At 38.4% G+C, this 27860-nt stretch overlaps 1 protein-coding gene across 1 annotated transcript; it reads left to right on the top strand.

Annotated features, from left to right (window-relative positions):
- The first annotated feature begins 276 nt into the window (after positions 1 to 276).
- EMB (embigin) lies at positions 277 to 27000 on the top strand. The gene is made up of 12 exons (XM_080574661.1): positions 277 to 340; positions 707 to 994; positions 5891 to 5974; positions 8131 to 8223; positions 9556 to 9645; positions 12583 to 12757; positions 14010 to 14098; positions 17446 to 17573; positions 18752 to 19034; positions 19803 to 19836; positions 21740 to 21813; positions 23077 to 27000. Exons 2-11 carry the CDS (start codon positions 898 to 900, stop codon positions 21795 to 21797), a joined length of 1131 nt encoding a protein of 376 aa, XP_080430787.1. The 5' UTR covers positions 277 to 340; positions 707 to 897; the 3' UTR covers positions 21798 to 21813; positions 23077 to 27000.
- Positions 27001 to 27860: the final 860 nt, after the last annotated feature.

Below are 27860 nucleotides of genomic sequence, written 5' to 3'. Positions count from 1 at the left end.
TATCCAAACTGAATTATTTATCAAGTAAAAACCATATTATATATATTTCTATATGTAAGTGCATTTATATGTATGTGCATACAACTATGTATACATTATGGTATCCTGAGCAATTAAATTTTGATTTTAGATGCTCCAGGCAGTCAAGTCCTGAAAAATGTTTGTTCAAAATAGTGTTTTCAGGTGTTGCTGCCCAAGCCAGGAGATTCAGCAAAGACCCTTGAAAAGCCTGCACTCTGATACAGTATAACCCAGCTGCCTTAGAGCCACTGACCCTCAAAGCTGGGCTTTCCAGGAGATCAGCAGACAAAGGGCAGAGAAAGGCCGTGCTCTTCGCTAGGTAATCTTCTCTCAGGAAACCTTACTGGAGCCAGCTGCCTCACAACTCCGTTCAGGCAGAGGTGGTCCGGCGGCAGCAGCCCCCTTTCGGCCAACACCACGACGCCGGCCAACCCCCGAGAGGGCTCGGGCAGCTCCTCAGGCCGCCGCCGAGGCCGCGGTGGGCCGGCAGCCCCCTCCGGCTGTCCCCCGCTCCCACCCCCGCCGTCGCGGCTCCGCATAAAGCCCGAGCGGGGCCACTGACGCCCCGCCGGCGGCGTGTCCTGAGGTCAGCCGCCGCCTGACGTTTGCCGTGCTCGTGGCGTTGTGGGCTTTTTTTTTTTTTAATTATTATTTTTATTTATTTATTTATTTATTTTTTATTTAGGCTCCTGTCGCAGCTGCGGCAGCCGCCTCCCCCCCCCCCCCCCCCACCTCAGAGGCTCTGCGGCCCGCTCCAGGCTTCCCCAGCAGGGCGGTAGCGCGGGGCTGGGCCAGCGGCTGCGGCGGGGCGCGGCGCAGAGCGGAGCGCGGAGGGAGGGCGGGTGGCCGGAGGATCCCGGCGGCGGGGCGCCCACCATGCCTGCGCCCACCGTGCATGCACGCTTCTCCGGGAGCCGCCCGGGGCGGCTGCTGCTTCTGCTCTGCCTCTGCCTCCCGGGAGGGAGCCCCGCAGGTAAGCGCTCCCTCCTCTCGCCGGCCGGCGCCGGGCTCGGGGTGGGCTGGGTGAAGGGCTCCGGGAGCGCCGCCTCGCACCCAGTCCCACGGCCCGCGGAGCATCCCTCCGGGATCCTGCCGCCGCCGGGCTGAGCCGGTGGCGTGCCCAGGAGGTGCCCCTCGGCCCGGCGATGAGGTTCGTCCTTCCGTCAGCCCCCCTCGGGCGTCGAAGCTTTCCCCCGGCACACCGGTTTGCCTCACCCAGCCCCTCAGAAACCGACTTGGGACAAGTGCCCGGGCCTGGTGGCAAGTGGGGTCGCCCGCAGGAAAGGGTGATGGCCTGGTGCCCGGCTGTGTCTGGTGGCTCCAGATCCTCCACCCTGCCTGCCTTCTGCCTCGCAGATGGGAGGATTTATTAGTTCACGAGGCTAGGGCAGGGAGGTTGAGGCATAGCGCTTGGTGGCTGCCATATTTTTAACAAATAGGGCATTAAAGTCCTGAAACCCCCCGAGTCCCTCTGAGTCTGAAGCAGGTAAGCTAATTTAGTCAAACATTAGTATGTTCAGACCCCTGTCAGGGTCTGAAAAATGCCTCTTGGAGGATTCTTACCTAGGACCTTTAAATGCTGCTTTTAAAATATTCATAAAAAGGGACCTGAATGTGCTGGGATGTGTGCTTTCTCTGGTGTTTTTCAGTAGTCCAAGAGCAGGCCAGACACTTCTAAGGAAACATGAGCTTACTTCTAAAATTAGTGGATTTCTACTATTGATCACTGTTTTTTAAAGCCTGGCAGAGTGCCACAGAAGGGTAATGGATGGAAATACCAGATTTCTGGTATTTGCCATAGAGGATGCAGTTGTTGGAGCACATCTTGCCAAGGCTGGCAGTTCTGCATGTTACGTGAACGTCATTAATGCTTTAGCTGCATTTTCCATATGTAGTATATGAGTAAGTAGTTGTACATTTCTTGGTTCCTCTGTTAATCACTCCAACACTGAGAGGAGATCTATGCAGATTCCTCCATGGTGATAATCTTAAAATTTGTAGTAGTTTCACAAGAAAACAGTGTAGGAGAGAAAACATCTTGCAGTTCTCAAAGCTTGTGTAAAATATGTGTATTTATGTACACACATAAATTAGAAGACCTTTTTAACAGGATCTCAGTTATCAAAAAGTTTTGTGACTGTACATGGCATAATATTTGTAGGAACCTGTGAGTCATGGTATGGCAACCTGGCCAGATGACACTTATTTTTTGATGACTTTTACTACCAGAACCTGTACCTAATGGTGACTGAAAAAATTCTAAACTTACATAAAGCCATCAGTGAAATGAAATCCTCTTCTGGCAAAAACAAAACAAAAACACTCTAGTAGGTAATTTCTGCAAATCTACCGTCTTTCTAAAGTAGTAGATATCATATCTGGTTTTGAGCAGACATCAGAAATGAAACAGTGACTTTAGCCTGTTTTACCCTCTGTATTTATAAAGTGAGGTTATTGTTTCTCAGACTTCATATAAATATGAAAACATTTAAGAAACGCAACTTAAGTAAGTAGAAAGGCTTCATACTATGATTTGCATATTGTCTTAAGTACAGGGAAATAGTGCTTTATTCTTTCAAGCATAGGGACTATCTGCACAGGTGCTCCAAAGTGAAGTTCTTGCAACCTTGGAAGCAGGTGTACTAACACTGCCTTTTGGTGAAGTCCAGAAAACAGTATGTTCTGGAGATGTGCAACTTCAGCAGTCTTCAATCAAAATAAATGTTTGCAGCAAAAGCAAATGGAGGGAGTACCACATGCACAATGACTGAGTTGCAGCAAGTTTGGTGAGATATCCCCCTGCAGCTGGTCAGGCTGATGCCAAAAGGCCTCCTAGATGTTATTTTGAGATAAGTAACTTGAGTGGAGATTTTTATTATTCTGTTACTTTTGTCTTTCAGTCCTGATAAATTTAATTGCTTTGAAAAATTTTAACCATCACTTTTATTCTGTACTGAGTTTAGGGTAATCTCTAATTGCTAAGTGTCAAGACGTAGAGTTCTTCAGAGCTTGCTGCTTCACTTGGATGCTGTTTCAGTTGCCTGGGTTAGTTGGAGCACATGCTGCCAGATTCCTTTAGGAAAAGCAAACCCCCCACATCTCATCTGCTAGCTTCCGCCCCTAAAGGTACCAAGGAGCTCTGTGAGTGGTGGATACACCTGTTTTGTTAGACTCTGCTTCCATGTTCTTGTTTTCTGGTTTGCCCTGAAGGCAGGGCTTTTCATGGGGCATTTGGGAGCCCTTTGTTTGGATTCTCCAGTGCTTCATGAGAGCTCAGACTGCAGCTTTTTCCTTTCTAGTGCCACTGGGAGATTCCGGCTGCCAGTCTTGGAAACTGCTGAATGCATTTCCACAAGAAATAATGGGTATTAAATCCATGGATAATAAACATTAAATTAATGATGCTAAATTATACCAAATTGTATCTTATTCTTTCCCTGTTTAACCATTTTTCTCTGCTGCATTTTAGTGAAGACATTTAAGTGGGCCAGGCTGTTTGTAGAACTCAAAGTGAGCAAATAGATTAAAAAGCCTGAAATTTCTGTGGTGATTACAAGTATGGTATACATCATGCTTTATCTCCCAAATATTGTCTACAGCAGGGACGGTGGAAAAATATATTGGTGTCCTCATATTCGCCTGCCCTTTCTGTGTAGGGCAAGAAGAACTGAGCAGTCCTCATTATTGATTAAAGCTAATGCAAATCAATTATAGGCTAAGGCATTTCAGCCCTGAGTCAATAGTTTGAGAAGTTATTCCACTGGATATGCTTACATCACTGCCTCTCTTGATCACACTGGTCATGCAGTAGCGGGTCATCTCCATAACCTATGCTATTCAGCAGGATGCATATGAAAGGGTGAGGTGCGGTGGTACCTCCATGCCATGCAGTTTTATGTATGGACAGATGTAGAATCAATGGTGACCAGAAATAACACTCCTCGACTGCTTTCACTTGGTATGTTAATCAAGGAGGACAGCCAAGATGAGAATCCTATTAGTATGCAAACCATGTTGCAGGTTATTTGGCTTTGTTGCAGAATGATAACAGAGGTGCTGTAGAGCTTGGCAGTGGCGCCTTTTAAATTTATCATCTTGGGGGATTTTAATTACTGTGCAGGTGCTATGTCTACTAAGCTGACCCAGAATCAGGTGATCCATGACACCATGACTCCCTCAGAATGCCTCAAGATGCTGTAGAGATTTAAAATTCATGGACCTTCAACCTTAGCCTTAATATCAGGAACATAATACCCCTCCCTCTCATCACCTCTGTAAAGCAGACTTGGCTTTCACACAGCTGGGTCATAAGGCAGCAGGTACTCAGTCTGAACAGATTTCTTTATTTCTTAAGTGCTTTGGGTGAAGGGCAGAGGGGCACTTTTGGCTGTGGGACCAGTGCACTAATTAACTATGAAAAATAAAATGCCAGTTGTGAAGAACCACAGATGCTTCATTTTAAATTATACTCTTCAACTACCTTATTATAATCTTGATCCAAACTGGTTGAAGTATGATGGGCAGATTGAGAGAGCAGATAGTGCGGGCCAGGCATGATTCCGATGCAGTTTACAGTGGTTGTATGCTGGAGATGCCACTGGGAAAGCCTGTAGGCTGTCTGTGATTGTAGTACTGAAATAGCATAGGAATGTTAGTAGCATTGTTCAGGTGTAGGAAACTAGCAGTATGGAATTTCACCTGCTGCTGAAAGCACATGGCTCTCTACAAGTCTGAATGTGTTCAAACTGATGTAGCTCTTCACTTTTCATTCCATGCTTGATACTCTCTTGAATATCTAGTAGAGATTATTACCCCTTCTGTCTGTACTTAAAACTGCAAAACACAGTGTATGTGCCCTTCTTTCCCTGGCTACAAACACAGCTTTGTAACAGTTAGCCAAATCACTTAAAAGCTACTGATGTGAGGTTCCTCTGAGTATAAGGAAGAGCACATTCTACTGCTATGGCAATGGAATATGTCCTGAGATATCTAATCATGTGAAGATAATCTTTATTTTAAGCTAGTTAGTTCTGCCATCCAAATGTGGGAACAGAAAGTAAGCTGCAAGCATCTCTGTTTTTGTAAGTTTTCCAGGGACCTTGAATTCACAACAGAGTAGTCACACAGCAGCATACTAAAACTAAGCAATTTAAAAATTTTTCCCTCTTCCCCTGCTGTCCTTTCTTCAGTAAGGAATGTAAAGCAAAACTCTGGAGTTTTGCCTGAGTCTTACAAAAAATGTATTGTAAGAACCAAATCAGACTTGTGCTGGTGTTGGGGAAATCGGAAATAGTGATTAGCATTACTTAGTGAAGTCGGTGTAGGGTGACGCAGGTAGCTTTTCTTTTGCTCATCAAAGTGATAGTTGAAGGTAATGTAGTGGTTCACTCTGTCACAAGGTACACGTATGCAAGGTTGTAATGGATTTGTTACTGTATTGCTGAATCTGCCAATCTGTTTAAAAATAATCAACTAGTATAAGTATTATCTGCTGCCATAAGCTAAGCCTACAGACAAGATGGGTCTTGAGTGCTGGTTATAAAGCTTACTAGTCTGCTGAAATTTCTGAAGAATAGCTGAGAAGAGTGGTCTGACTAAAAGCTGATTACAGGAAAAGATCTGAACACAAAACTCTCCATCAGGTAATTAGAAAGGTCAAGTAAAAGATAAAGCCTCTTCAAGCTCTCTTGCCTAAAATAAGCGAAAGTCAACTAATTAAAAGTAAGTTTTTGGCATTTTGTCTGTTTATGCTCAGAAGTCAACAAAACAATGGTAGTGGGGAGGCTCTCTTTGAATTCTGTTCATGAACTAGATATTTCTTACTCAGTTGTGAGAGAATAAAGCTTCTTTAAAGCCTTTTTGTTTTTAGATCTAGCTGTGACACCACAGGATGCCAATCAGACTCAAGAGAACTCTTTGACTCGGATGCCAACTGGACTTAAATCATCTCCTGGTAATTATTTTATTTCACTATATCTAGAGTTATTATACTTTTTTCCCAGTGATCCTACCTTACTGTGTGTAGAGTTTACACTTTCAGACTAATTAATCCTTTTGTAACATTCTTCAGAAGAAAAAGAAGCAAATGCATTGTCTAGGCCTTTTTCAAGCCACTTCAAAAATGTAAGCATCATAAGCATCTCAAGGACTGTGGAAAAAGCTGACAGTTCTGTGAAATTGCCGTAAAATCAGACAATGACCCTAGAGAAGTGACAATTCCCAAACTAGAAACATTGCAGGAAGTTCTGTTCTAGCACTTAACACTTGACAATTTTTCATGTGAAGACTTGGCTCTTGTATTAGTGAGATGTGCAATAACATCACAGAATCATTTTACCTTCATGTATCTAATTATCTATGTGTCCTAACCTTCTGTGGACCCTGCCCTTTATTTGCTTTTATTTGGGGACCCTAATTGTGGTTGTGATTGGGATTAGTGTGTTCCATACTGGAGAAGAAACTGATGATTGTTTATTCCTACCTCAGATAAGAGCAGCGGGAGTTAAGCAGTGCACAAAAGCTCTTGCTGATTAACACAAATCAAACTTGGGCTAGGTGTATTTATACGTGAACTCATAGCAAGTTCTGACAAGTTATTCTAACCACTCTTCTATCTTTGAAGATAGTGCTAGTTCCCTGATGTTCAACTTTAGTGCTTTTTTAGCAAAATGTGTGTGAGAACTGGAGTAAGTGCAATGTCTAATGGATTTAATAATTCTGCGTGCACATGCAGACACACACCTATACATGAAGTAAAGTACATAAGGTATTTTGCATAATGTGACCTTACCTGACTATGCTCATTTGATAGGCAGTTTGAGGAAGAAAGACAATATGAGAAATCTATCAGTGTGCAAGCCATTTTATGAGTTTTTTTTTTTTTTTTTGAGATAGATTCGGAAAGTACCAGTGCCAGTTTGTATGGTAGTTGTTATCCATCACCTTGAAGGATTTCAGAAATGAACCAGGTGATGCATATAGTAGGCTCACATAAACTCGGGTGATCAAGAACAACCTTGGCATGCTGTCACAGCATTTGAACACACACAAAGAAAATTATTCCCAGACCTTCTTCAGCCTTCATGTCTTATTTCAGGTGTAAACTTTTGAACTTATTTGTTTCTACTTTAGACAGAGATTGATGCTTGCTTGCAGTCCTGTTCGGAGAAAGAGGACTTTCTGTCTAGTACTAGGAGACAGTTTCATAATTTGGTTGCTTAAAAAAAAGCTAATTTTGGACTAGTAGTCAGGATTGACAATAACACTCTACTGTCAACAGCTACCAAATGAACTAGCCTTAAGTGCTTCCACATTGTCCACCTTAATATACAGGTTTATTGTTTCTTTAAACTGACTGAAGCATGAGGGAAGGTGTGAAAGCACAGATGGCACAGCCCAGGCATAAGGCTAATTGCCTGTGGCATAACATTCCTCAGGTTGTGAGTTGACACCCTGACATGGTGAAAAAAAAACAAAACAAACTTGCTTTACAGAATGGGCAAGCAGTTTGAAGGCATGTGGTACTTCTGCTTACATTTGCTCAGAGACACACAAGATGCAAACCACTAGCAGGGACTTCCTTCAGCACAACCAGATTCTGGCAGCAGCTATAGCTGAGAGGCGTGTGTGTGTTTGATTTTTAAACCTTACCTTTAAAATCATTATTTTATGCAGCAAAAGGAAAGAAGAAATACCTTGAGGATGTTTAGGCTTTCAGAGATGAGATTTCTACTGCACAGTGATAAACTCTGCCACCCAGTGCTTAGAGAAGCTGTAGCCCAGTTTTCTCTTCCAGACTCCGAAGGGGAACACTTGGGAACCTTCTCAATGCATAGACAGGAGAGATAATGAAGTATCTTTCCTTCTACAAAACCTGGAATCATTTCCTCCTGCAATGCTGTACGATTAGGCAGATTCAACCTAAAATTATAATTCATCTTAAATTATGTAAACAAAAACTGAGACTAAAACTACTTCGCGAGTATGTATAACACATGGCTTAAAATACATAGTGTATTTTATTTAACATGTGGATTTTTATTTTTTTTGTCACTGAAATTTAAAGATAATAAAGTCAGTATCTAACAGCTTTGTTTTTAAACCTTTCAGAGCCCATGACAACTGCACGAACTGTGAACCGGCAAACTTGGGGGGGCAGCATTTCAGATCACTTGACGCTTGGACCTGAGGCATCTACACCTGGTAAAAACAATCAGATATCTTATTCTTTCTAAATTTCAGTTACCCCAAGGTTCTGCCATGTCTGTGTTTTTTTTTTGTTGTTGTTTTTGTTTTAATTTATCAAGTAATTATGGAGGAATTATATTATTGGTAATTACCAAGTTAAAAAGTTTGATGAAATCAAGACTGTACAAGTTCTGTTTAAAGCTGTACAGAAAGGATCCGGAAACTGAAAAAATGGAAGATTGCTGTAATTGTATTGAATTGACCTTTCCTTTAAGTGTAATTTCCACTGCATTTTCCCAGAGCGCGCACTTCAGTTTACTGGGAACTTGTTTACCGGGAACTTGTGTACAGAACCAATGAAACAATTATTTATGTAGATGTGGAAGGGTGATGTTTCCTTAGCTGGTCTGAATCTGCTGTTAAAGCTGCAGCTTTATTAATTTACTTCATTGCTCTGGTCTTGAAATGTGAAGAGCAGAAGTATAGTGGTAAGCATAAACAGTCTAATCCCACAGTTGCCTACCTGACAGCTGTCTCAAGTTTTGTAGATTTGTAAATGTAGTCCCTTAGCAGTATGTAGTCTCTTAGCCCTACAGAAGAGGCATAAGAGGCATATTGCTAGCCATCTAATCCCTTTTAAATGTCATTTTTGCCCCGAAAAGGAAGGGGCTACACTTCTAGTAAGGTAGATTGTAGTATGTATTGATGCACTTTATGTGGGGAAGCAAATTCCCTTGAGTATAACAGGAGTCTTGTGAAGTAGTGCAGAACTCTGACCATGTTCCACTGGAGCCCAGAGCATTCTTGCGTCTAGATTCAGTGTAGTAGTATCTGGAGAAGATGGTCTACCTCTAGCTTTGTGGCTGTTAAATTGTGGTGGTATCAGGAATAACTGTTCTGTCCTTCTGTATTCTCTTTCTGTTTTTCCGATGTTTATTACTTTTCCAAGCCCTGTTTAACTTTGCTGTAGTACCATACAGGTCTAGGATCCACGTCTTCTTAGGAAACGGACACATATAAAAATGACTCTTTGAATTAGGCTGTGAAATAGATAGTTGTGCCCTTTTTGGAGTATTCTGAAATTCACAATTAAAGCATTATATAAAAGGTAGAAACCATATTCTAAAATGGCATAATTATTACAAAAATGGCCATACGACCCTGCTACTTAAAGATTGTGGCTACTAACACAAACTGTATGAATGGATCTCCATAGGAGTCAGCTTTGGCAAAGTTTTTTTTTTTTCCTGAAAGATTGCTGTAAGAAACAAATGCAATACCATATTGCTGTATGACTACCTTTATAGTATCATAACATACCACTTCATTTTCCCCACAACCTTCTAGGTCCGGATCTTACCACGCTGGAGTTCAAGCAGGACACCAAGTTGAACACATCTAATGGCTTTTATGTGGAATATGAGGTACTCCTTTCTGGTGAGTATGTTCTCTTCCAGTTATGTTACAAATATGTATGATTGCATGCAGTATTTTCTGTTTGTTTTAGGAGTATATATAATGGTAGCTTTTTACTGAAGTAAGCCATTCACAGCAACTGAACGGGCAAGTGATGAGGTCATTTAGAGAAAAAATGAATTAATTAGTTGCATTATTTACTATTGTTTTCTAATAATTATTTTGCAGTGGAGAATGAAACTCTGAGTATTATATTAACACTATAAGTAAAACAATGCATAGCTATCATTTTTCCCCCCCACAAATCAAGTGACGTTTTCTTTCTTCTGGTGAATCCACTTGAAGAGACAACATAAGGTGCAGTGTTTCTTACCCAACAGGTGCTAGCCAGCTTCTCAGCATCGCAAGAGTTAGAGCACAGAGAAAAGACAAGGCAAACCCCCTCCTAAGGTAGATGCGAAGTTCCTGGTTGCCAAAGAAGAAGTTATAACTATTTTTTTGGTTAAATAAAAAAACTGATCTAACAGGAATTACTTAGAATTGAAAAAGAGATCAATTAGAACTCCTGTGCAAAATACTGGTATGGTATTTTAAGGATAGTCACATAACATTTATGCTGTATTTTCTTACAGCATTATTTTCTTCTAATATAAAATGAGGTAGTTAATAAGATAGTGTCTGTTTCTTGCTCTGGTACAAGTATTCTCGGTGCAGATGCCCTAGGTAGCATCCTTCCTAATGGCTAATCTTCAACAGCATAGGGTTTTCATGTTCCATTCATTTCAAGTATGGATTTAATTTTAGAATAATGAATCTCAAAAGGTACCCTTTCTATTTTTACCCACTGTGATTAGCCTGACTGTAAAACTTCACTACTGTGAAACTAATTCCATTTGCAAAATTACTTTGATCATAAACAGCCAAGGTGAGTTATGCTTGGCTTACTTACTGAGTTTAATAAATGGATCTAATAAATGAGTTGCACTGATTATGGCTCTGCTGTATAAGATGGATGTGTTGTACCTCTTGAGTTTAACTCCAGTTCAACAGAGCTGTAATTTTTCAGTTGGGACTTGAAGTTCTGGGCACGCTGTTCTGTAAGCTGAAAACGTCTCTGCCAGACCCAAAAGAGTTTAAATATTCTTTGGGAGTATCTGGTGGTTCCACCTCAGCCAGGCTTTTGTGCTTTTCAGGTGTGATTTTCATTAGCAAGTCAGAGGTGTACTTTAAAACTTCCCTTTCTCTGAGAAAGGACTCAAGGTGTGAAATCCAAGTACACTTTTTTTGACTGTCAAGTACTACAGGGTGGGCCTATGGTTGAGGTGAGGTCCAGAATGAATTTTCACAGAGTATTAGATAGGCTAACCTCAGCTGTATCTAGAAGGCATGAAAGAAAAGTCCAGTTATGAAATAAAATGTCAGTGCTGATGAGTACAAAGTCAGAGGTGATTTTTTTTTTTCTTTCATAAAAGGCTGTTTCTTTATATGGATTGAAGAAGATAACTTTGCTGTTGAAACCTGCTTTCTGCTTATACATACTTCAGGCTCATGCATCTGGTTAAAAGCCAAAGGACAGTTACTTTTTCTACTACATTGCAGTGTTTTCAAATTGACATTTACAGTTCCAGTGGCTTGTTAATAGGAGGCAGCCATAAATAGGTTTGAAAATGGTTTGGTTTCAAGCTGAGCAGCTATAGCATTAAAGGCCGGATCCAGCAATAATAAGGTTGTGGATTTTAACAACTTCACTGGCAGCAGGACAATAACCATAATTTTACAGCATTGAAAAAATTTGCAACTGACTGATACATAGATGCATATAAATAATGACAAGTCAAGCTCTTTTTGATATTACTAATATAACATCAATATAACCGGTCAAGGGAAGTGATTGCCCTCTTCTGCTCTGCACTGGTGTGGCCTCACCTTCAGTACTGTGTGCAGCTTTGTGTTCCACAAAATAAGGAGGATATAACACTATTAGAGCACCCAAAGGAGGGCTACAAAGGTGGTGAAGGGTCTAGAGGTGAAGATGTATGAGGACTGGCTGAGGTCCCTTGGTTTGTTCAGCCCAGAGCAGAGCAGGCTGAGGGGAGGCCTCATGGCGGCCTGCAGCTCCCTCACAAGGGGAGCGGAGGGGCAGGCGCTGAGCTCTGCTCTCTGGGGACAGCGACAGGACCCGAGGGAACGGCATGGAGCTGGGACAGGGGAGGGTCAGGCTGGATGTTAGGGAAAGGTTCTGCACCCAGAGGGTGGTCAGGCACAGGGACAGGCTCCCTAGGGCAGTGCTCATGGCACTGAGCCTGCCAGAGTTCAAGATGTGTTTGGACAACGCTTGCAGACAAATGGTTTGGTTTTTGGGTGGTCTTGTGTGGAACCAGGATTGGGACTCAGTGATCCTTGTGGGTCCCTTCCAACTCAGGATATTCTGTGATTCTGTGACGAACTATACATATATAGCGATACACTTTTAATCCTCTAAGCATGTATTCATTACAAAGTTGTTAAATTTTTTTTTTTTTAATATCAGATACAAGTCAAAAAGGAGGTTTAGACTGTGCAGACATTGTTACCCCAATCCCTATCCCACCTCCTGTAAGAACAAAGTATTTCATAATTTAACCCAAAACAAAAATAAATCAAATCATAAATCTGTCTTTCTCTCAGTGATATGAATATGAATCTATATTGAGCCTTCCAGGAAAGCTACCTGTATAATTGAGTCACTATGTTGTTTTTGTTATGGGTATGTATAATAACTTAGTTATGTGTTAAAAGAACTGCTGTCAAAAGCTGATTGGTATTGTAATTTTGTTCACACTGGAAAGTATAACAAGAAATAAACATAACCACCTGTAATCCCATGTAATGTTGAGCACTATATTTGAATCTCTTCTTTCCTTAGAACAAAGAAATAAGATATTTTTCATATAAATACTACTTTTAAACTTCTGTTAGGTGAATCTGGTACTGCTGTGGTAAAAAATATCACTTTGGACAGTGCAGTTAGAATTGAGCTCTCATGCAAACTGGATGATAAATATTCCTCTGCGAAAGTGCTTCAAGTGACTTGGAAGAAGGGAAATGAAACAATTGGACACATCAATAAAACGGAAAATAGCTGGAGCATCCAGTAAGTAGCATTCTTTGCAGTTTGACTTTAATGAATTATTACGTTATTTGTTTAGGGCTGCGTATATGCCTGTGTATAGTAGAAAAGAACTGAATGCAATGATTAATAGGTGCTCATAATAGCATACTGAAGCTGAGAAAAGGAAAGAAGATTGCAGTTACCTCAAGTCTGGAGGAAGATCTCCTGTTTCTTCTCCTAGTGCTGGATAAATAATGTTTCTTCAAGACAAGAATATAGGATAATGGCCCAGTTCTTTGAGGCCTGGTAATTCTGTTCAGTAAGCAAAGTAGTAATTTCAGTCAGAAATTGCTAACTGGTCTCATTTTCTTTTCCTACTACCATGTTATCTACCATTCTCTCATCAGTGTTGTTTTGCAGAGGTTTGAATGGCATCAGTGACCAATTTTTTACTTAATCATCAGAATAAAGAGAAGAAGGAATAAGGTTTACAGAAGAGATTATTTGGCTTGGTTTAAAGGTTTTCAGAACTGTTTTACAGCTCTGCACAAACTCGAGAAATAATGCAAAAATTGTTATTCAACTGATACAATTTACATTTTTTTTTTCTTTTTAAGTACGATAGTAAATGGGCTAATTTTAACCAGGTAGTCTCAACTTGATTTCTGTATTGGTTTGTTTTCGTAACATCAGTAATGTCCATATAAAATTTCTATAATAGAAAATGTGATGAGAATGTTCTATCACTGTTCTGCTACTACATGTACATTGCTACCATGTACACAAACACAAAAAATAATTCCTGTAAAATTAATCTAGTCCAGCATCTTCTCTGCTGTCAAACTATTAGATGACAGCTCTTAAGTTGTTCTGTGTTGGACCTAAACTAACCCATTGATGGATGGGCTTTAAAAAGATCAAACCATTTAAATTATTTCATGTCCTGTGTAGCATATGCTATAGATTTCTCATGGTGAAGCCACATCTAACTCAGTAAGTTGTGGATCATACTACTTAAAGACATTTGGTCCTGTGTGAGTGCCTGTGAGTAACAAGGGTAAGAATGGTGTCTGTGTTCTCTATGTGCTTTTCTAATTCCTTAAAAATGTTGTGCTGGTTTACATTGCACTGAACCTGGGTCTTACTGTTTCAGCAGTATCTGTTCTCTGTTCCACTACTAAACTCTGCTGGTTTCTTCATAATGTTTATTAGCAGTAATTTACAGCTGTAGGACAAAAAAAAAAAAAAAGCAAAACCAACATGGTAAAACTTTTCTTTTTTTTTTTTTTTTAAGATTGACAATCTCAGATAACAGTAAGCTGGGAAGTTACAGTTGTACTGTGCAAGGTGAAGAAAAATTCAGCGTGGTATTTCATTTACAAGGCAAGTTATGTTATATTTTGCTTCAACTGACAATTGAAATCTGGTATTAATGGTTCCTGGATAATATGGAAATTGCAATTTAACTTGATGAGTGGTCACTAATACGGCCAAGCTAAATGAGTATGACTATCAAACACAATTTCTATAGAATTGAGAGAAAGCAAAAGTTTTGGAACAAAAACTAAAAGCTTTTTTAATAAAACCTGATAACAAACAAAAGTATGTAAGCTGATTTTAATTTTTCCCCATAAAAGAGTAACTGATTTTTCCCCTACCTTCCCAATCCCTCCAGAGGGAGTACATATTCATAACTTTTGGTGGAGGTTGGTGAGAGTGGAAAAGGCTCTCTGGATGGTATCTCATATCAGTTCTTCAGAAAGCACAGCCAATGACTTGAAAACTTGGCCTTTGATTTAGTGTTACATGAGTAGCAACAATTGGCAGAATGGGGGCAGGTTTTTGAACAAATTCAGTTGTATTTCTGTAACACCAAGTTAATGCTTCAGTTTGTCTTTCATTATATATTGTTTAAGAACAACCCGTATTATAACCAGTAAGTGTGCTTCATTGGACAGCATGAGTGAAGAGCTGAACACTTAGACCTTCCTTCTCCAATAATTTCACCCTTGATAGTTGTAGGTAAAATCCAGTTGAATGAAAAAACATGGAAATGAAAAAAATACAAGGTACTGAGGGCATACATCTCAGATGGGATTTACTTCCATTCTCTCTACACACCATCCAGAGTTTGCAGTGAGCATGGCAAGCATTTGATTTATGAAAGCTCCTGAGACTCTGTGAACTAGGAGAGATTCTAACTGAACACGGGCTCCTAAAAACTCTTGACTCTTAAATAACTACCCTAACTTCAACTGATCTGACCAGCAAGGCTGTGTAATACTCAGTGCTGCAAGCTGGCTTTGTTCAGCATGGTATCTGGTCATATGACTTCGGGGAAACTCTCATGAACATTCAGGTTTTGCATAATGATGTTGTTACTTGCTTTAAAGCTTTCAACCAGGGGAGACTACCTTGCAGTTCTGTGGAAAGACAAAGTTGTAGTTTATTTGAACCTCTTTTTTTCTGAAAAGGATTGTATACTTTCCTTATCGATGCGTAGGTAAGATTTAGTTCAATGGCCACCAAAGTTTGTAAGATTAAAAAAGGTAAGGGAAGCCTTATTCTTTTGAAAGTGTAAGATAACAATTTCAGTAGAGGCAAGAATACATCAACAGGGAAGTAATCTTTTCCAAAACACAGTGCATAGGATTGGTTGATTTATTACAAGGAGGTGGGAGAATTGCCTCACAGCAGTTGAATGCTGCCACTTCTGATGCCATAAAAGTGCTGGCACAACACGTCACATGATTAATGCAAGAGTGTAGGCAACAGGAAAGAAATCCTTGAATCTTCTAGTCAATAATGCAGTGAGAATAATTCTCAAACAGCAAGAGATGGGTAATGTGTTGGCCTAGACAAAATGGCTGAAGTCATCACTGCTGTGACTAATGCCGATAGCTTTTCCACTCAGCTGCTAGGCACTGTTGGATGTGTTTCTTCTTCTGTCACCACTCCCCTCCTGGCTTGGAATAACCCTGAAGACTTTGAGAGGAGCTAAATTCTTATGCAGGTCTGCAGGAAACTGTAATGTTTTGAGAAGCCTTATAGGAAGTTCAGATTATTAAACATGGTGACTCTTCATGGGTATTTTAAAACTAGTATGAAGTGTTGTAACAAAGGCTATATTAATGGCTAGATTAACAAATCATAGTCTTCAGTAATTTAGACTTGCCATTTGTTCATGGATTCTGCTTGCTTCAGCAGCTGTCCAGGTACATACACTGTGAAACAAACCTATACTTTAAAACAGTGTGGAAAACTGATATAAATACTGACAGGGTCACCCATCTATTAATCTCCAACCATGTGGGGTTTTTTTGTTTGTCTGTAGCAGCAGTGTTTTGTGACCACATTCTGGGTGATTTGAATACAAAAAATCTGGGAGTACAAAGAATACAATCCCTGCATGCAAAATAAACTGCTCTGTTGGAGAGCCAGATCCCAGAATGCATGATGGACATTCATGTCCTTAATCATATCTGAGGTGGTCACATGTGTTGCTGTTTAAGTCTACGATTGTGCTTTGAGACTGATCAGCATGGCCAAGGTCTTTTTGACTGCTATGGAAATTTGTTGGGCTGTCTACAAGGGTTTTTGTATTTGCTTTGGCATGTTCTCTGCTTTTTTTTTTTTCCAACTTGCTTTTTTTGCATCATGTATAAATTGCAGAGGAGGTGGTAGTAGTTATTAGTGAAGTTGTATCTTTTAGTGAAAGAGGTGAAGATATTCTGACACTACTCTTTCAAGTATGCTGTCAAGTCATTCTGTCATAACTGCTGAAAGCAAATTCCTGGCATGTTTTTTCTTGTGTGACCAATAGCATTTAAAAGACGTACTGGATCTGTACTTAAGAGAGCAATGAAACTTAACAAATGAAAATGAAATAAAAGGAAAACATGCTGGTAAACATTAAAAGAACGAGGGAAAGGAGGGGGAAGGAGAAATCCTTAGTCTACCATGATATATTTGCTCAGCTCTATCTCTGTGCAATGCCTCAACATATTCAAAAGTCCTTTGTGGGCTTCTGCTCTTGGAAGGCTGCAGGGTATTTGCAGTTGCAATAGCTAGGACAAATAGCTCCAAAGTTGGAACCTGATAACTTGTTTCTTGTGGCCATGTTCTGTGCTTAGCAAGGTTGGATGAAAAGTCCTTTTTACTGGCATATACCCCAAAATTGTTTTTTCTTTAGTTAAGAAAATATTTACAACTATAAAACTCCCTCAATCTAAAATGATCCTTTCAGTTATACACAAAAAGATCTGCATGCAGAACTTGCTTGATGCCATTACTTGGTAGCATTACAGCTGGAATAGAAGTCTGACAGTTTGCAAATTGAGTGAAATTGCAGAAAAGCTTTTGTAACTTTCTAGTGTACTAAAAATGAAACCTAGCTCACAGCTGTCAAGGAGGGTAAGAGGAAATGGACAAGGGTAGAAATCACCACGGACTAATTATCACTTAGTTTTCAATACAAGTTGGCAACTTTTATGATTATATATAAACTAAGAACAGTATTTCTATAGTCTTCTGTAGAAATTCTATATTTGGAATATCAGCATGAAATAACTTTCCATTAGTCATGTGGTAAATGGTATAACTATATGTTTGTTATTCAAAGGGAAATAAAATGAATAGACTACTATGAATATGTATCTAAATATATTTTGTCTTTTTGTAGTATAAACCTATAGTTCTCACTTCATGAACTTTTTTCTACCTGTTCTTAGTACCGAAAATTGACGTAAAAGACAAACCTGTAATCACTTATGAAGGAGATGCAGCTGTGCTGGTTTGTAAAAGTCCTGGTTATACTCCCATTTCTTGGACCTGGTATATGACCAATGGAAGCGAACAGGTAAGATTCCCATCTGTCAGCCAAGAAAAACAAAGTGGCAAAAAAAAGTACAGACACTCTGGAATATATAATCACTTCAGGCACTACAGACTGCATTTCCATCAAAGTTAATGTGAATCTCTGTACATTGAGGGAGGGGGAATAAAAAAAAAAAAGGCATTTATGCGATATTTAGAAGTGTTCATTATTACAGAAATGTAGTGTTTGTGTTCTGGCTTGGAAAATAAATATTGTACAAAAAGTCCCTGCTATACTCCTACAGTCCAGAGTAAACTAGTAAATCAAATCAGGTGAGTCTTGCGGTACCTTTTAAAAATAAATAATAATAAAAAATATATTAATGATGGTTACATTTATCACATCTTACTGTCTGATACCAAAGAATCTTACCATAGCAGGATGATTTTTTTTAGCCATGTAAGGTTTTGGAAACTTAAGGGAGAACAGGAATGTCTCCATTCTTTTTCTACTTGTCTTTACAAGCATGTTCCCATTTCCTAGCCAATAAGACCTTTTTAAAAAATGGACCTGAAGGAAGTCATCCTATGGTGGACAGTGCTGTGCAAATTGATTCCGAAGGAGCTGAAATAATCTTCTCACTTCAGCTCCTGCCTTGAGAGCCTAGATCAGCAGTTTCCCACCATTCAGGTTCCCCATTAGCCTGAGGAGCACAGGCACTTTGGTTTAATCCTTTTCTGGGGGAAACTCTATCAACAGTGGGGAAGTAAATAAGTAGACTCAGTACTGCTGGAGAGAAGCGTTGACTTGCGAGACTATGCCAGCAAAGCAGCATTCCCAGCTCAGCCTGACTGAAGTCATATGATTTGTGCTGTGGTGAAACCTGGGCATCGGATCCTGACACCTAAGGCTTGTCAGTGGGAGAGTCTGTAGAGTCAAGTATACCTTTAATGTGATCTTAAATTAATTGACTAAAGCAAGTCAGGCAACTTGCTCCCTAACAGTGCATATTTTTGTTCACTAAATATAAAGGGAACCAACCCATGGTGGCCAGCTAAGATAAATTCTTCCATTTAAGGTGGACTAATTATACCTCATAAATGCCACATATTCTTAATTAATTTTACATCTCTCTCTATAGAGATGCTATAACTGTTACAAGTAATTTGATTAAACACTTTCTCATTGTATTAATACGACTTCTAATTTTTTATTTTCAGATTGCCATTAATGACTCTTTGCTGTTGGACAAGTATGTAATAAATAGAGTATTTCCCAACGTAACCCAACTGAAGATACTGAACCTCACCAGTAAAGATGATGGTGTATACTGGTGTGAAGCTGCTTTTGAACTAGGAAAAAGTAAAGGAAAACTGAAGCTTAAAGTTCTGTCACTCATGGTGCCACTCAAGCCCTTTCTAGCAATAGTGGCTGAAGTTGTTGTATTAGTAGCTGTTATTTTCCTTTTTGAGATATATTCGAAAAGGAGAGAGAAACGTGCAGGTAGGCTTTTTTTAGTCTTTCCTAGTTTTCCATTGACATTACAAACAAATGTTGAATATGACCTATACTGCTTCACATACAAGTTCAGTGTGACTTAGTCTGTGTGCTTTCTGATAAAATAATGCAATGTTTTAGGAAAAAAAGTACTTATGAATTTTTAATCTTTTCCATGAATCTTGAATTCAAGTATGAATTTCTTTCAATCTGAAATAGCTCCTCATAAATGATTTGGTACAGTCCTTAAAATTTTTTCCCCTTGCTTCCAAATTAATTTTTGTTATACCTGTTTGGAGAATGTCTGGGAATGGAAGCAACTGCAAGTAGTAGGTAAAAAGTAGATATTAAAACAAAATTCAGTGATCCTGGTTGCTGAACCAAAGGCACATAGAGGAGCCAAACTAGATGTGCAAGATGAAACAAGACTTGATGTATAATTGTGTATATGTATTATATATGTGGGTATTGCATGCATAGGTATGCACATATTTTATCTATATATTTATATGTATATACATTAATGTGTATCATGTTATATATTATATATAAAATCACATTAATAGAATTTGATCAACGTAAGTTTATTAACAGATTTGCAAGTATTTCCACTGGAGAGAGGAACAATTAGAAACTTAAGAAAAAAAAACTCACAATATTTGGTTTTGCTTGTGCATGGAATTAATTATATAATTAAAAATAGAATAACTTTTCCAGTGTCTGCAGTCAAGTAAGATGTTATATAATTCTGTTTTACCTTTTCCTGTTATGCAGAAGTTGAAAAAGAATTTGACCAAATTGAGCAACTGTAAGTAAGGAATTTATATATTACATTTCAATACTTTTTCATACTAGTTGTTATTCTAATTGGTAAGGGTTAATGAATGCTAAAGTACAGTTTATTCCCTTTCTTAAGACTTCGTAATTCCAGATTGCAGAATGCTGTTTTCTACCTGGCACTTAATTTTGGTGTTTGGAAGATAGTTTCCTAACAAAAGAAAATTGAAAATATCTCCTCATTCTAAACCCATTCTACAAGGAAAAACACATGCAAGTGGAAACTTTTCAGAAGAGGCTTTGAAATTTTTTTCTGACATATTTCTGTTTTGTCAGTGTTAATGTTTCTCTAATTTGCATGCAGTCAAAACCGTGATTGTTCTAGGCACCCTGTAAGTTTGTAGTGGCTGGGTGTTGGGGGCTGGTGTTGTCAGCTGTCTTGTTAGCTCCATCTTCAGGAGCAACCCTTCACTGTTCAGAGGGCTTGGGCTCCCTGGACACTGGATCCACTGCCTTGCTGGAATCAAAGGGGCAGCTGCAGGCACTTCTGCTGCTGTTCTGTTAGAGGGTTGGTGGTTCACCATACCTTGGGATGATGTGCTTTTAAAGGGTAGTTCACCTAAATTTTACTTCTCTTCCTTCCCTTGTCCCTTGAAGCCCAGACGTTGTATTTGTCCTGTTAATTTTGCTTTTTTCTTCCAAGATGTCCAGCAGTTCCTTTTTCTCTTTAGATGTGTTGCAGTCTGCTCCCATTTTCCTTTCCCTCAAGGACTTTTTCCCTACTACCGTGGATCTGCTGTTCTTGTTCCTCTGAATAGTGCTTCTCCCTTTTTGAATTTTTGCTGCAGTGACCTTCTTTGTTTCTGTGCACTGTGTTCACTCTCCCATTCTTTTTTCAGTGCTAGCTGAAAATACATTTTAGTGCTTTTCGCCTTATCTAAACAGCTTTAAAGCTGTAATTTAATTATACTATGAAGTGGGGATTTGTCTTGGGAATATAGTGTGCTATTATACTGCTGAATGTTTGGGGATTTGTCTTGGGCTGAAAATTGAATAATTGCCTTTGTTGCTCAGCCATGCTTCTTATAAATGTGCTGAAACTGTATTACAGTAGGACGGTAACACAATATAGTGCACTAAAGTAGTAAGTTTTCATGTTGGATGAAATGCAGGATGTTTTGTGATGCCATAGTTTTTGATCAGCTCCTTGATCTTTAATTCACAGCTCTATCTCATAAGATAACCACATATAAGGAAAATCTATTAACCTATGTACTACTTTCTGATTCTAATAATTGAAAGTTATTTCAACTACTGGTTGCTTAGAAGATAAATTTGTGTACCACAGAGAATGGCTCCAAAGGAACACTTCTTGTCTGTTACGTCAAGTGATGACTAATATGTATCTAAACTTGGTTCGTGAGATTATAATTGAAATGTCACATCCAGCAATATATTAGGTAGGAGGATAGTGATTCAGAAATAGATTTTTTTTTTTCCATCAAGGGAATTGTTAATTCAAATCTAGCATAAGTCTTGATTGTGACCAGTGTAATATAATTAGTTGTACTGAGGATGTTATCCTGTGTATTGTTTCTGTATTGTTTATGTGGTCATTCACTTTATATACAAATTTAAAAGAACTGAATGAAATGATAGCATAGCAGTTCTGGGAATACTATCACTGCAATGATATCCCTTCTGCCCAGAACTTGGTGGGTTGTTTTTGAAAGTGATTGACTTGAACCGTCACTACTTGGCTGAAAGACTCTTTACTTATTTATTTATTGTAAGTATTTCAGTTGCTTCAGTTTTGTATAATCTTATTTTTTCTTATAACCCAAATACATCTCAGATGCAGTCTGAATCTTGGGATGACTATGCTCATCCTGCATTTTGAAGTTGAGCTTTGAAATTTATCCTCTTTCTTACAGTAAATCAGAAGAAAGCAACGGTGTGGAAAACAGTAGCACTAGACACAGGAAAGTTTAATCTGGTTACTAGAAAGGTAAGTAAAAGACAAAATCCATAGACCAAAGTTTACTTTTTTTTTTTTTTTTCTGGAGTACCCTAATACAAGGATAATAAAGAAATCCACTGTGCCATCCCAAATGTTTGTGTTTTTTTTTAAATGTGGGGGCAACATAGTAACAGAATTCCCATTTAGATGGAACAACATATTGTCATTAATTGTTTGATGTCAGCAAGATAGTGAGCCCAAAACTTTGTAGCTGAATGCTGTCATTGTGGTTTAGTAGTTCCATTCACCCATGCAGGCCTTAAACTAGGACCCTGATTAACCTCCTTAATTGCTTGCCTCCTGATCATGAAACATTTCTGTGAATTTCAGGGTAGGTGCTGAGATGCAGAAGGGTTGTTGATGAATCTTTCAAGCTGGAATTTTAGATGTTTGTGGGATTAATAGAGGAAGGATGCAATAGCAAGAGTGGAACTCAAAATGGGGAATGTGACAGTACCAGAGATGTGAAGCAAAGCATTATAGGAGTTCAGGAAAGACAGAGCTTAATAGATAGTGACTGAAGGGACTAGTGGTAGAAGAAAGCAGAGGATGTGTGCCCCTGTGGAAGCTATATAATGAACTAACTTCCTAGATTCTGTCCTTTTTGTAGTTTAATTACAAGCTTCTGCATAGGCCAGCTGGAAATGCTTGTCAGAAGATCTGTCAGCTGAGGACCAATCCTACACACTCCAGCTGCTTCCCCTTTATCATTCCCTCTACATCTGGCACCCTGATCTATCATCTCACGATGAGAGCTTTGAGTGACTTTGCGTTTGTGTCACTGCTGGTACTGTCTTTTTCCTTCTCACAAGTCACCTGCCTCAGGGAAGAACATTTCCATGTCCATTGTTTTAAAGACCAGAATGAGAATAGCGTGAGGCAAAGATCGTATAAAGAGAATAACAAATCAGAAAACAAACAAGAACAAATGCTTTCCAAGAGTATGTTGTCTCCATTTCTTGCATGTTATTGTGCTTGTTGATTGCTGTGACTTAGGCTCCCATGGACTTAACCCATTTGGGATCTAAGCACCCATTTCCATAGTTGTGGCATATGACTCCCACTGAATCATTAAGGATTCACATCTCCAAATCGGGTTTCATTATTTACCTAGCCCCTCATGAAATGTACCACTCAAATACTTTGTTAAATATAAACTGGAATGCAGCTTTATTTCAAACAAACATAGAAAAATATTAAACAGCAAAATAATAGAATTGATGTCGTAATGTGTTTGTTCTTTTAATTCAGGAGATTAAGCCTACAGAAGCGGAAATCATCACAAAGCTACAGAAGATATATGCAGCTATGCATTTTAAACATCAACCGTGCTTCTACATAGACTCTTCTACACTTGTGAGAAATATGATGCTTTTAAAATAGCTGTGAAATGACTCATTTTATACAGATAATGAATTCTAATATACTGCATATAGACTCTTGGTGTCTGTAACATTGATGTTTGTCATTTACTAAAAGGCAGTTTGTATGTGGTCAGATTTCGTATTGTTTTGTGACTGATCTGTTTAATTTTGTCATAAATTAGAACTATGCTTGCTTTTATTGAATGAACAGGTAATATAGAATGGGCTTATTATCAAAAAGTGGATATTGAAGGCTTGTTAGAAAGCTGGACTTGCAAGATCAAAAATGTATTTCCACCAAAGAAAATGCCTTTTACTAGCATATAAAGCAAACGTGACATACAACCATTTTTACCAAAGAAATGGTCAAAGGGAAATCTTTATCATGACTTTAAATGAAACATCAACAGTTTCGCAACTTCCAGTGAACAGGAAAATGTCTTCATTATAACTTTTGCTTAGCTTTATTTAAATCAGAAGGAAATATAGGTATGTTTTGAGTACTTAAGAATTTCTTTTAAGATGTCCTGCCATATGGCTGTGGTGCCAAACTATTTCCATATAGGCTAAGCACTTGAATACTGTGCAGACTGGGTGTTTTGTCACTATTTCAGAATAGATGGAAGAAGCAATGGGGGTACAGTATCATACCAAAATAAAATTGAAATAATTCCCTACACTTGCACAAATGTAGACCACAGGATGTATGAGATATGCAGAACCAGTTCTGACTATACTTTATACAGAACACAGAAATTTTAAGAAATTCACCTATGTGGTTCTTAACATATACTGTGCAATTAGTATTTCTACTTGCTTTTGCTTATGGTGTTGCTTGACAAACTCTTATCAGAGAACAGCAAAGGTGTTGAACAACTAAAAATTCTAGGGTAATAAAGTAAAGCAGCATGAGTACCACTAGTTCTGTTCACACACAGAATTGTGGCACTGCTTAAATTGTGCTGTTGTTGTTGAAGAGTTAGCTGCCATAATAAATACACCAATTAATTACATTATATATTCAGCAACTGAAAATGTGCAACTAATGGAAGAACAGGCAACTAATAGAAAAACGGTTGATTGCATTACTAGCCTTTTTTTTTTTTTTTCTAATCCAAAAGAAAAAATAGAATATCTTTTCTTTTGTGGACAGGAAAAAGTGGACTCTCCAAAAGCATTTCTTCTCCCAACAAAAATGTAAGGAAAAAAGCAGGCAGCATTTGCAAACTCCCTAGTCAAGTGAAAAGAAAAAAAATATAAATTGCATTGCCTCAAGTGGCCATTTCTTTTTGAAGACAGAAAAAGTAAAGGCTAGCATTGGCTGTTTTGTTAGAAATGAACAAAAGGTAGTCTGATCTGTACTTTGTTGCTACTTTTTCACATTTATTTAGCAGCTTTAACAAATAAAGGTTAAAGCTTGAATAAAAAACAATGGGAAGTATATAAACATGAAATGATTGACTGTAAGGGCTGAATACTGACAAAGATTTCCCTTGATAAGATACTATGTTTATTATATTTTGCCTTGGAGTTTCTATGCACTATAAAAGACAATGCATTTACAGGTTTTTATATGAATTTCTTATTGATATAACAGCATTTTTTTTTTGCTATAGTAAGTAAATGTTTGCAGGTTAAAAATAACTACTTCTGTATATTGATAGTTTGAAACATAATTTTAAGTTTATCATTTGTTATAGAATATGGATTTTTGTAGGAAATGCAGTAGTAAAAAAAGTAAGCTTACTTATAGGTCCATGAATTGGATTCTGAATAAAGCAGAATTCTTTGTAACTAAAACGAGGCTAGGTACAGTCCAAAAAAGCATACTATAAGGTGGGGAGGGAACAGGGGACTTCTAATCAGAAACTGGAACAACTTGTTTCTGCCTTCAGTTAGCATTCCTACATGATCTTAAAATTGTGGTATGAGGTCTTGGCCACCCATAGGCATGTTACATGAATAGTGTTTTGCCTTAGTAAACAAGGGCTGCAGTGACAGGAGGCAGGAACCAGAGAACCTGAACTGTGTACCTTAGATCTATGATGTGTTCCTCCTATCAGCACTGTATTAGAGTCAAACTGTCTGCTGAAATTGTAGTTTGATCTTGACCTGCTGCCAGCATGTTCTGCTTGCTCTGTTTCCAAGGGACTTGATATTTTTTGGGTTGGTAAGTAGGCTTATTCTTCACGTCTGCCTTGGTTCAGACCTTTTAGGTCTATTCCCCTACAGAGGGGAATAATAAAAAACAGCTATTAAATAATTGGCATAAGTAACTGGTATAACTCTAAAGGCAAAACTACCTTTTTTAGTTTTGATACCATGAAAGAATCTTTAAGGATCTATAAATACATATCTCATGAGAAATAGTTAACCCGTGTTGTATATATTCAAGATGTTCCTACTGCAGTTGTTTTTCGTATCTTTTATTATGCAAACATCGCATTTGACAAAACAAAAAAAGGCCATTAAAAAAAAAAGTAATTCTAGGCAAAGAGTTTTTTCATCTCATTCAAGCCAAAAGATACCAAATCAGAGCCAAAAATAGTTCTTAGGTTATTTCCTTCAAACACAGCAGTTAAATCCAGGTGTAAGGATCCACAGTTCTAATTCTAGTAAGCAAACTCCATACCAACAAAAAAAATTAATGTTCCTAAAGTTCCTAATGCTTTGACCTATTCACTGAAAATCCCTCCACTTCCTGTACATCCAGAGCAGCTGCAAGACCAGATTCCTAGTTAAGTTGTACAAATCCTGGACAAATTTACTAGATTGTGAACTTGCATAAAACCATATGAGTAGTTCCTAAGGACCGAGACCTAGGAATTACCTAATAGTGGGCCAGGATAATTAAGCTATTAGCTGTAGGTCTGTACAATCCTGAGAAAGAGAGGAAAAAAGCCATCAGTATTAATGTTGATACCAAAATCTTCATTTGTGTGCACTTGTGTAATTGTTTTTCAGCCAAAGAAAACAAGGTTTATATTCTGACGTGTATTTAAAACTGTTGACTGAGCAACTAAAATTGGAAATAAACTTTCTAATTCTAAAAGAAAGAAAGTTGATCCTGGAAAACTTCACTAGTTTCAAGTAGTTCTGCAGTCCTATTATTTTCTCTTCCAGAACATGCACATATAGAATGCATTGAACTACGTATGAAATAAGATAATCAAAGTTCAAAGGCTTACAACTTTTTACCAAAGTGGTCTTTGAATTGTCTAAATTTATTGTTGACAACTGACTGAGCCTGTTTTTGTTGAACTTTATAAGACTTCAAACTTCTAATGTTTGTTCCATCTTAGCCAAAATAATGACTTTTTTTTTCTTAAAGACATTGTCTGGTTTGTTCGTCAATCAACCTTCCGTTTAAGAAAATAAAGATTGTATTATTTTTCATTAGTAGGGTAGTATTTCCATCAGCTGACTTGCTGAATTATTTTCAAGTTGACATTAAGAGTTCTGCAACAGTGCCTTGAAGGAAAGAATTTGTTTACCATAGTTAAGTTAATTTTTTCTCTTTTGCAATGTTTGTTAAGAGTTTCAGAGGAAATTTGACAGCAAAATATATTTTTCTATTAAAAGACTACTGAGCCTACTGCTTTTATCATGCTTGCCTTATTTTACTCTCTGATTTTATACTCTGTGCTCACTTGACTGTTTTATTGTTTTGCCTGAGCAGTAAGATGTATACAGAAAATGAAATATCTTCTCCTGTATGTTTAATATATATGCAATAAGGAGAATATAAGTATGAAACAGCAATATTGTACTTAGAAATAATTCCAATAAACTTAACAAAGAAACTATAAAAGTGGAGACTGAATTTGTGTGTTGCCTTAGAAAAGTGAAATCAGAATTCATTTTGTCTGTATGAATAACCTTTAACATGGAACACCCACAGCTCTTCTAACCTCTTCATCTGCTTGACCACCATACTGCCTTTACTCAGATCTATAACCTTCTATGTAGAAATTGGCAAAGGAAAATGTCCAGGTAGTTCTTTCCTAAATGCACATACTGCGATTAATCCTTTCTTACTTAGACATGTAAGTTAAGAACCTATTCCATTTCCTGTGTCAATGGGGGGAAAAAACTGGTATTTTTCCAGGGTAATGTAACAGCTGAAGTGGAGTCTAACTATGCAGGGTGAGTCTCAGCATCTGAGATAGTGTTATTTTTTATTTTTATAACGCACAAGATATGAAAACACATTTAAAGTGGTTTTATTTATTCTATGAAGACAAATCTCTGTGATGGGCTTGGAAATTGAAATATACATTAAATTCTGCTCTCTGTTTTAAGAGACCTAAGGACCTTCCATATCATCTAGAATCGCTTGGGTAGGAAGAGACCTTAAAGATCACCTAGTTCCAATCTCGCTGCCATGCGCAGGGATGCCACCCACTGCATTAAGTTGCCCAGTGCCCCATCCGACCTGGTCTTGAACACCTCCAGGGATGGGGCATCCACAGCTTCTCCAGACAACCTGTTCCAGTGCTTCACCACCCTCATAGTGAAGATTCCTTCTAACATCTGATCTAAACCTCCCTTCTTTTAAACCGCTTCCCCTTGTCATATCTGCCCATGTAAAAAGTTGCTTTCCATCTTTTTTGTAAGCTCCTTCTAAGTATTGAAAGGCTTCAGAGAGGTCTCCCCTCAATGAGACCAGAG

This window comes from Anser brachyrhynchus, assembly GCF_964034855.1.
Source record: "Anser brachyrhynchus genome assembly, chromosome: Z".
In the NCBI taxonomy this organism is placed as follows: domain Eukaryota; kingdom Metazoa; phylum Chordata; class Aves; order Anseriformes; family Anatidae; genus Anser; species Anser brachyrhynchus.
Note: the sequence above shows the minus strand (reverse complement) of the source record. Positions and strands in the feature narration are given on the sequence as shown.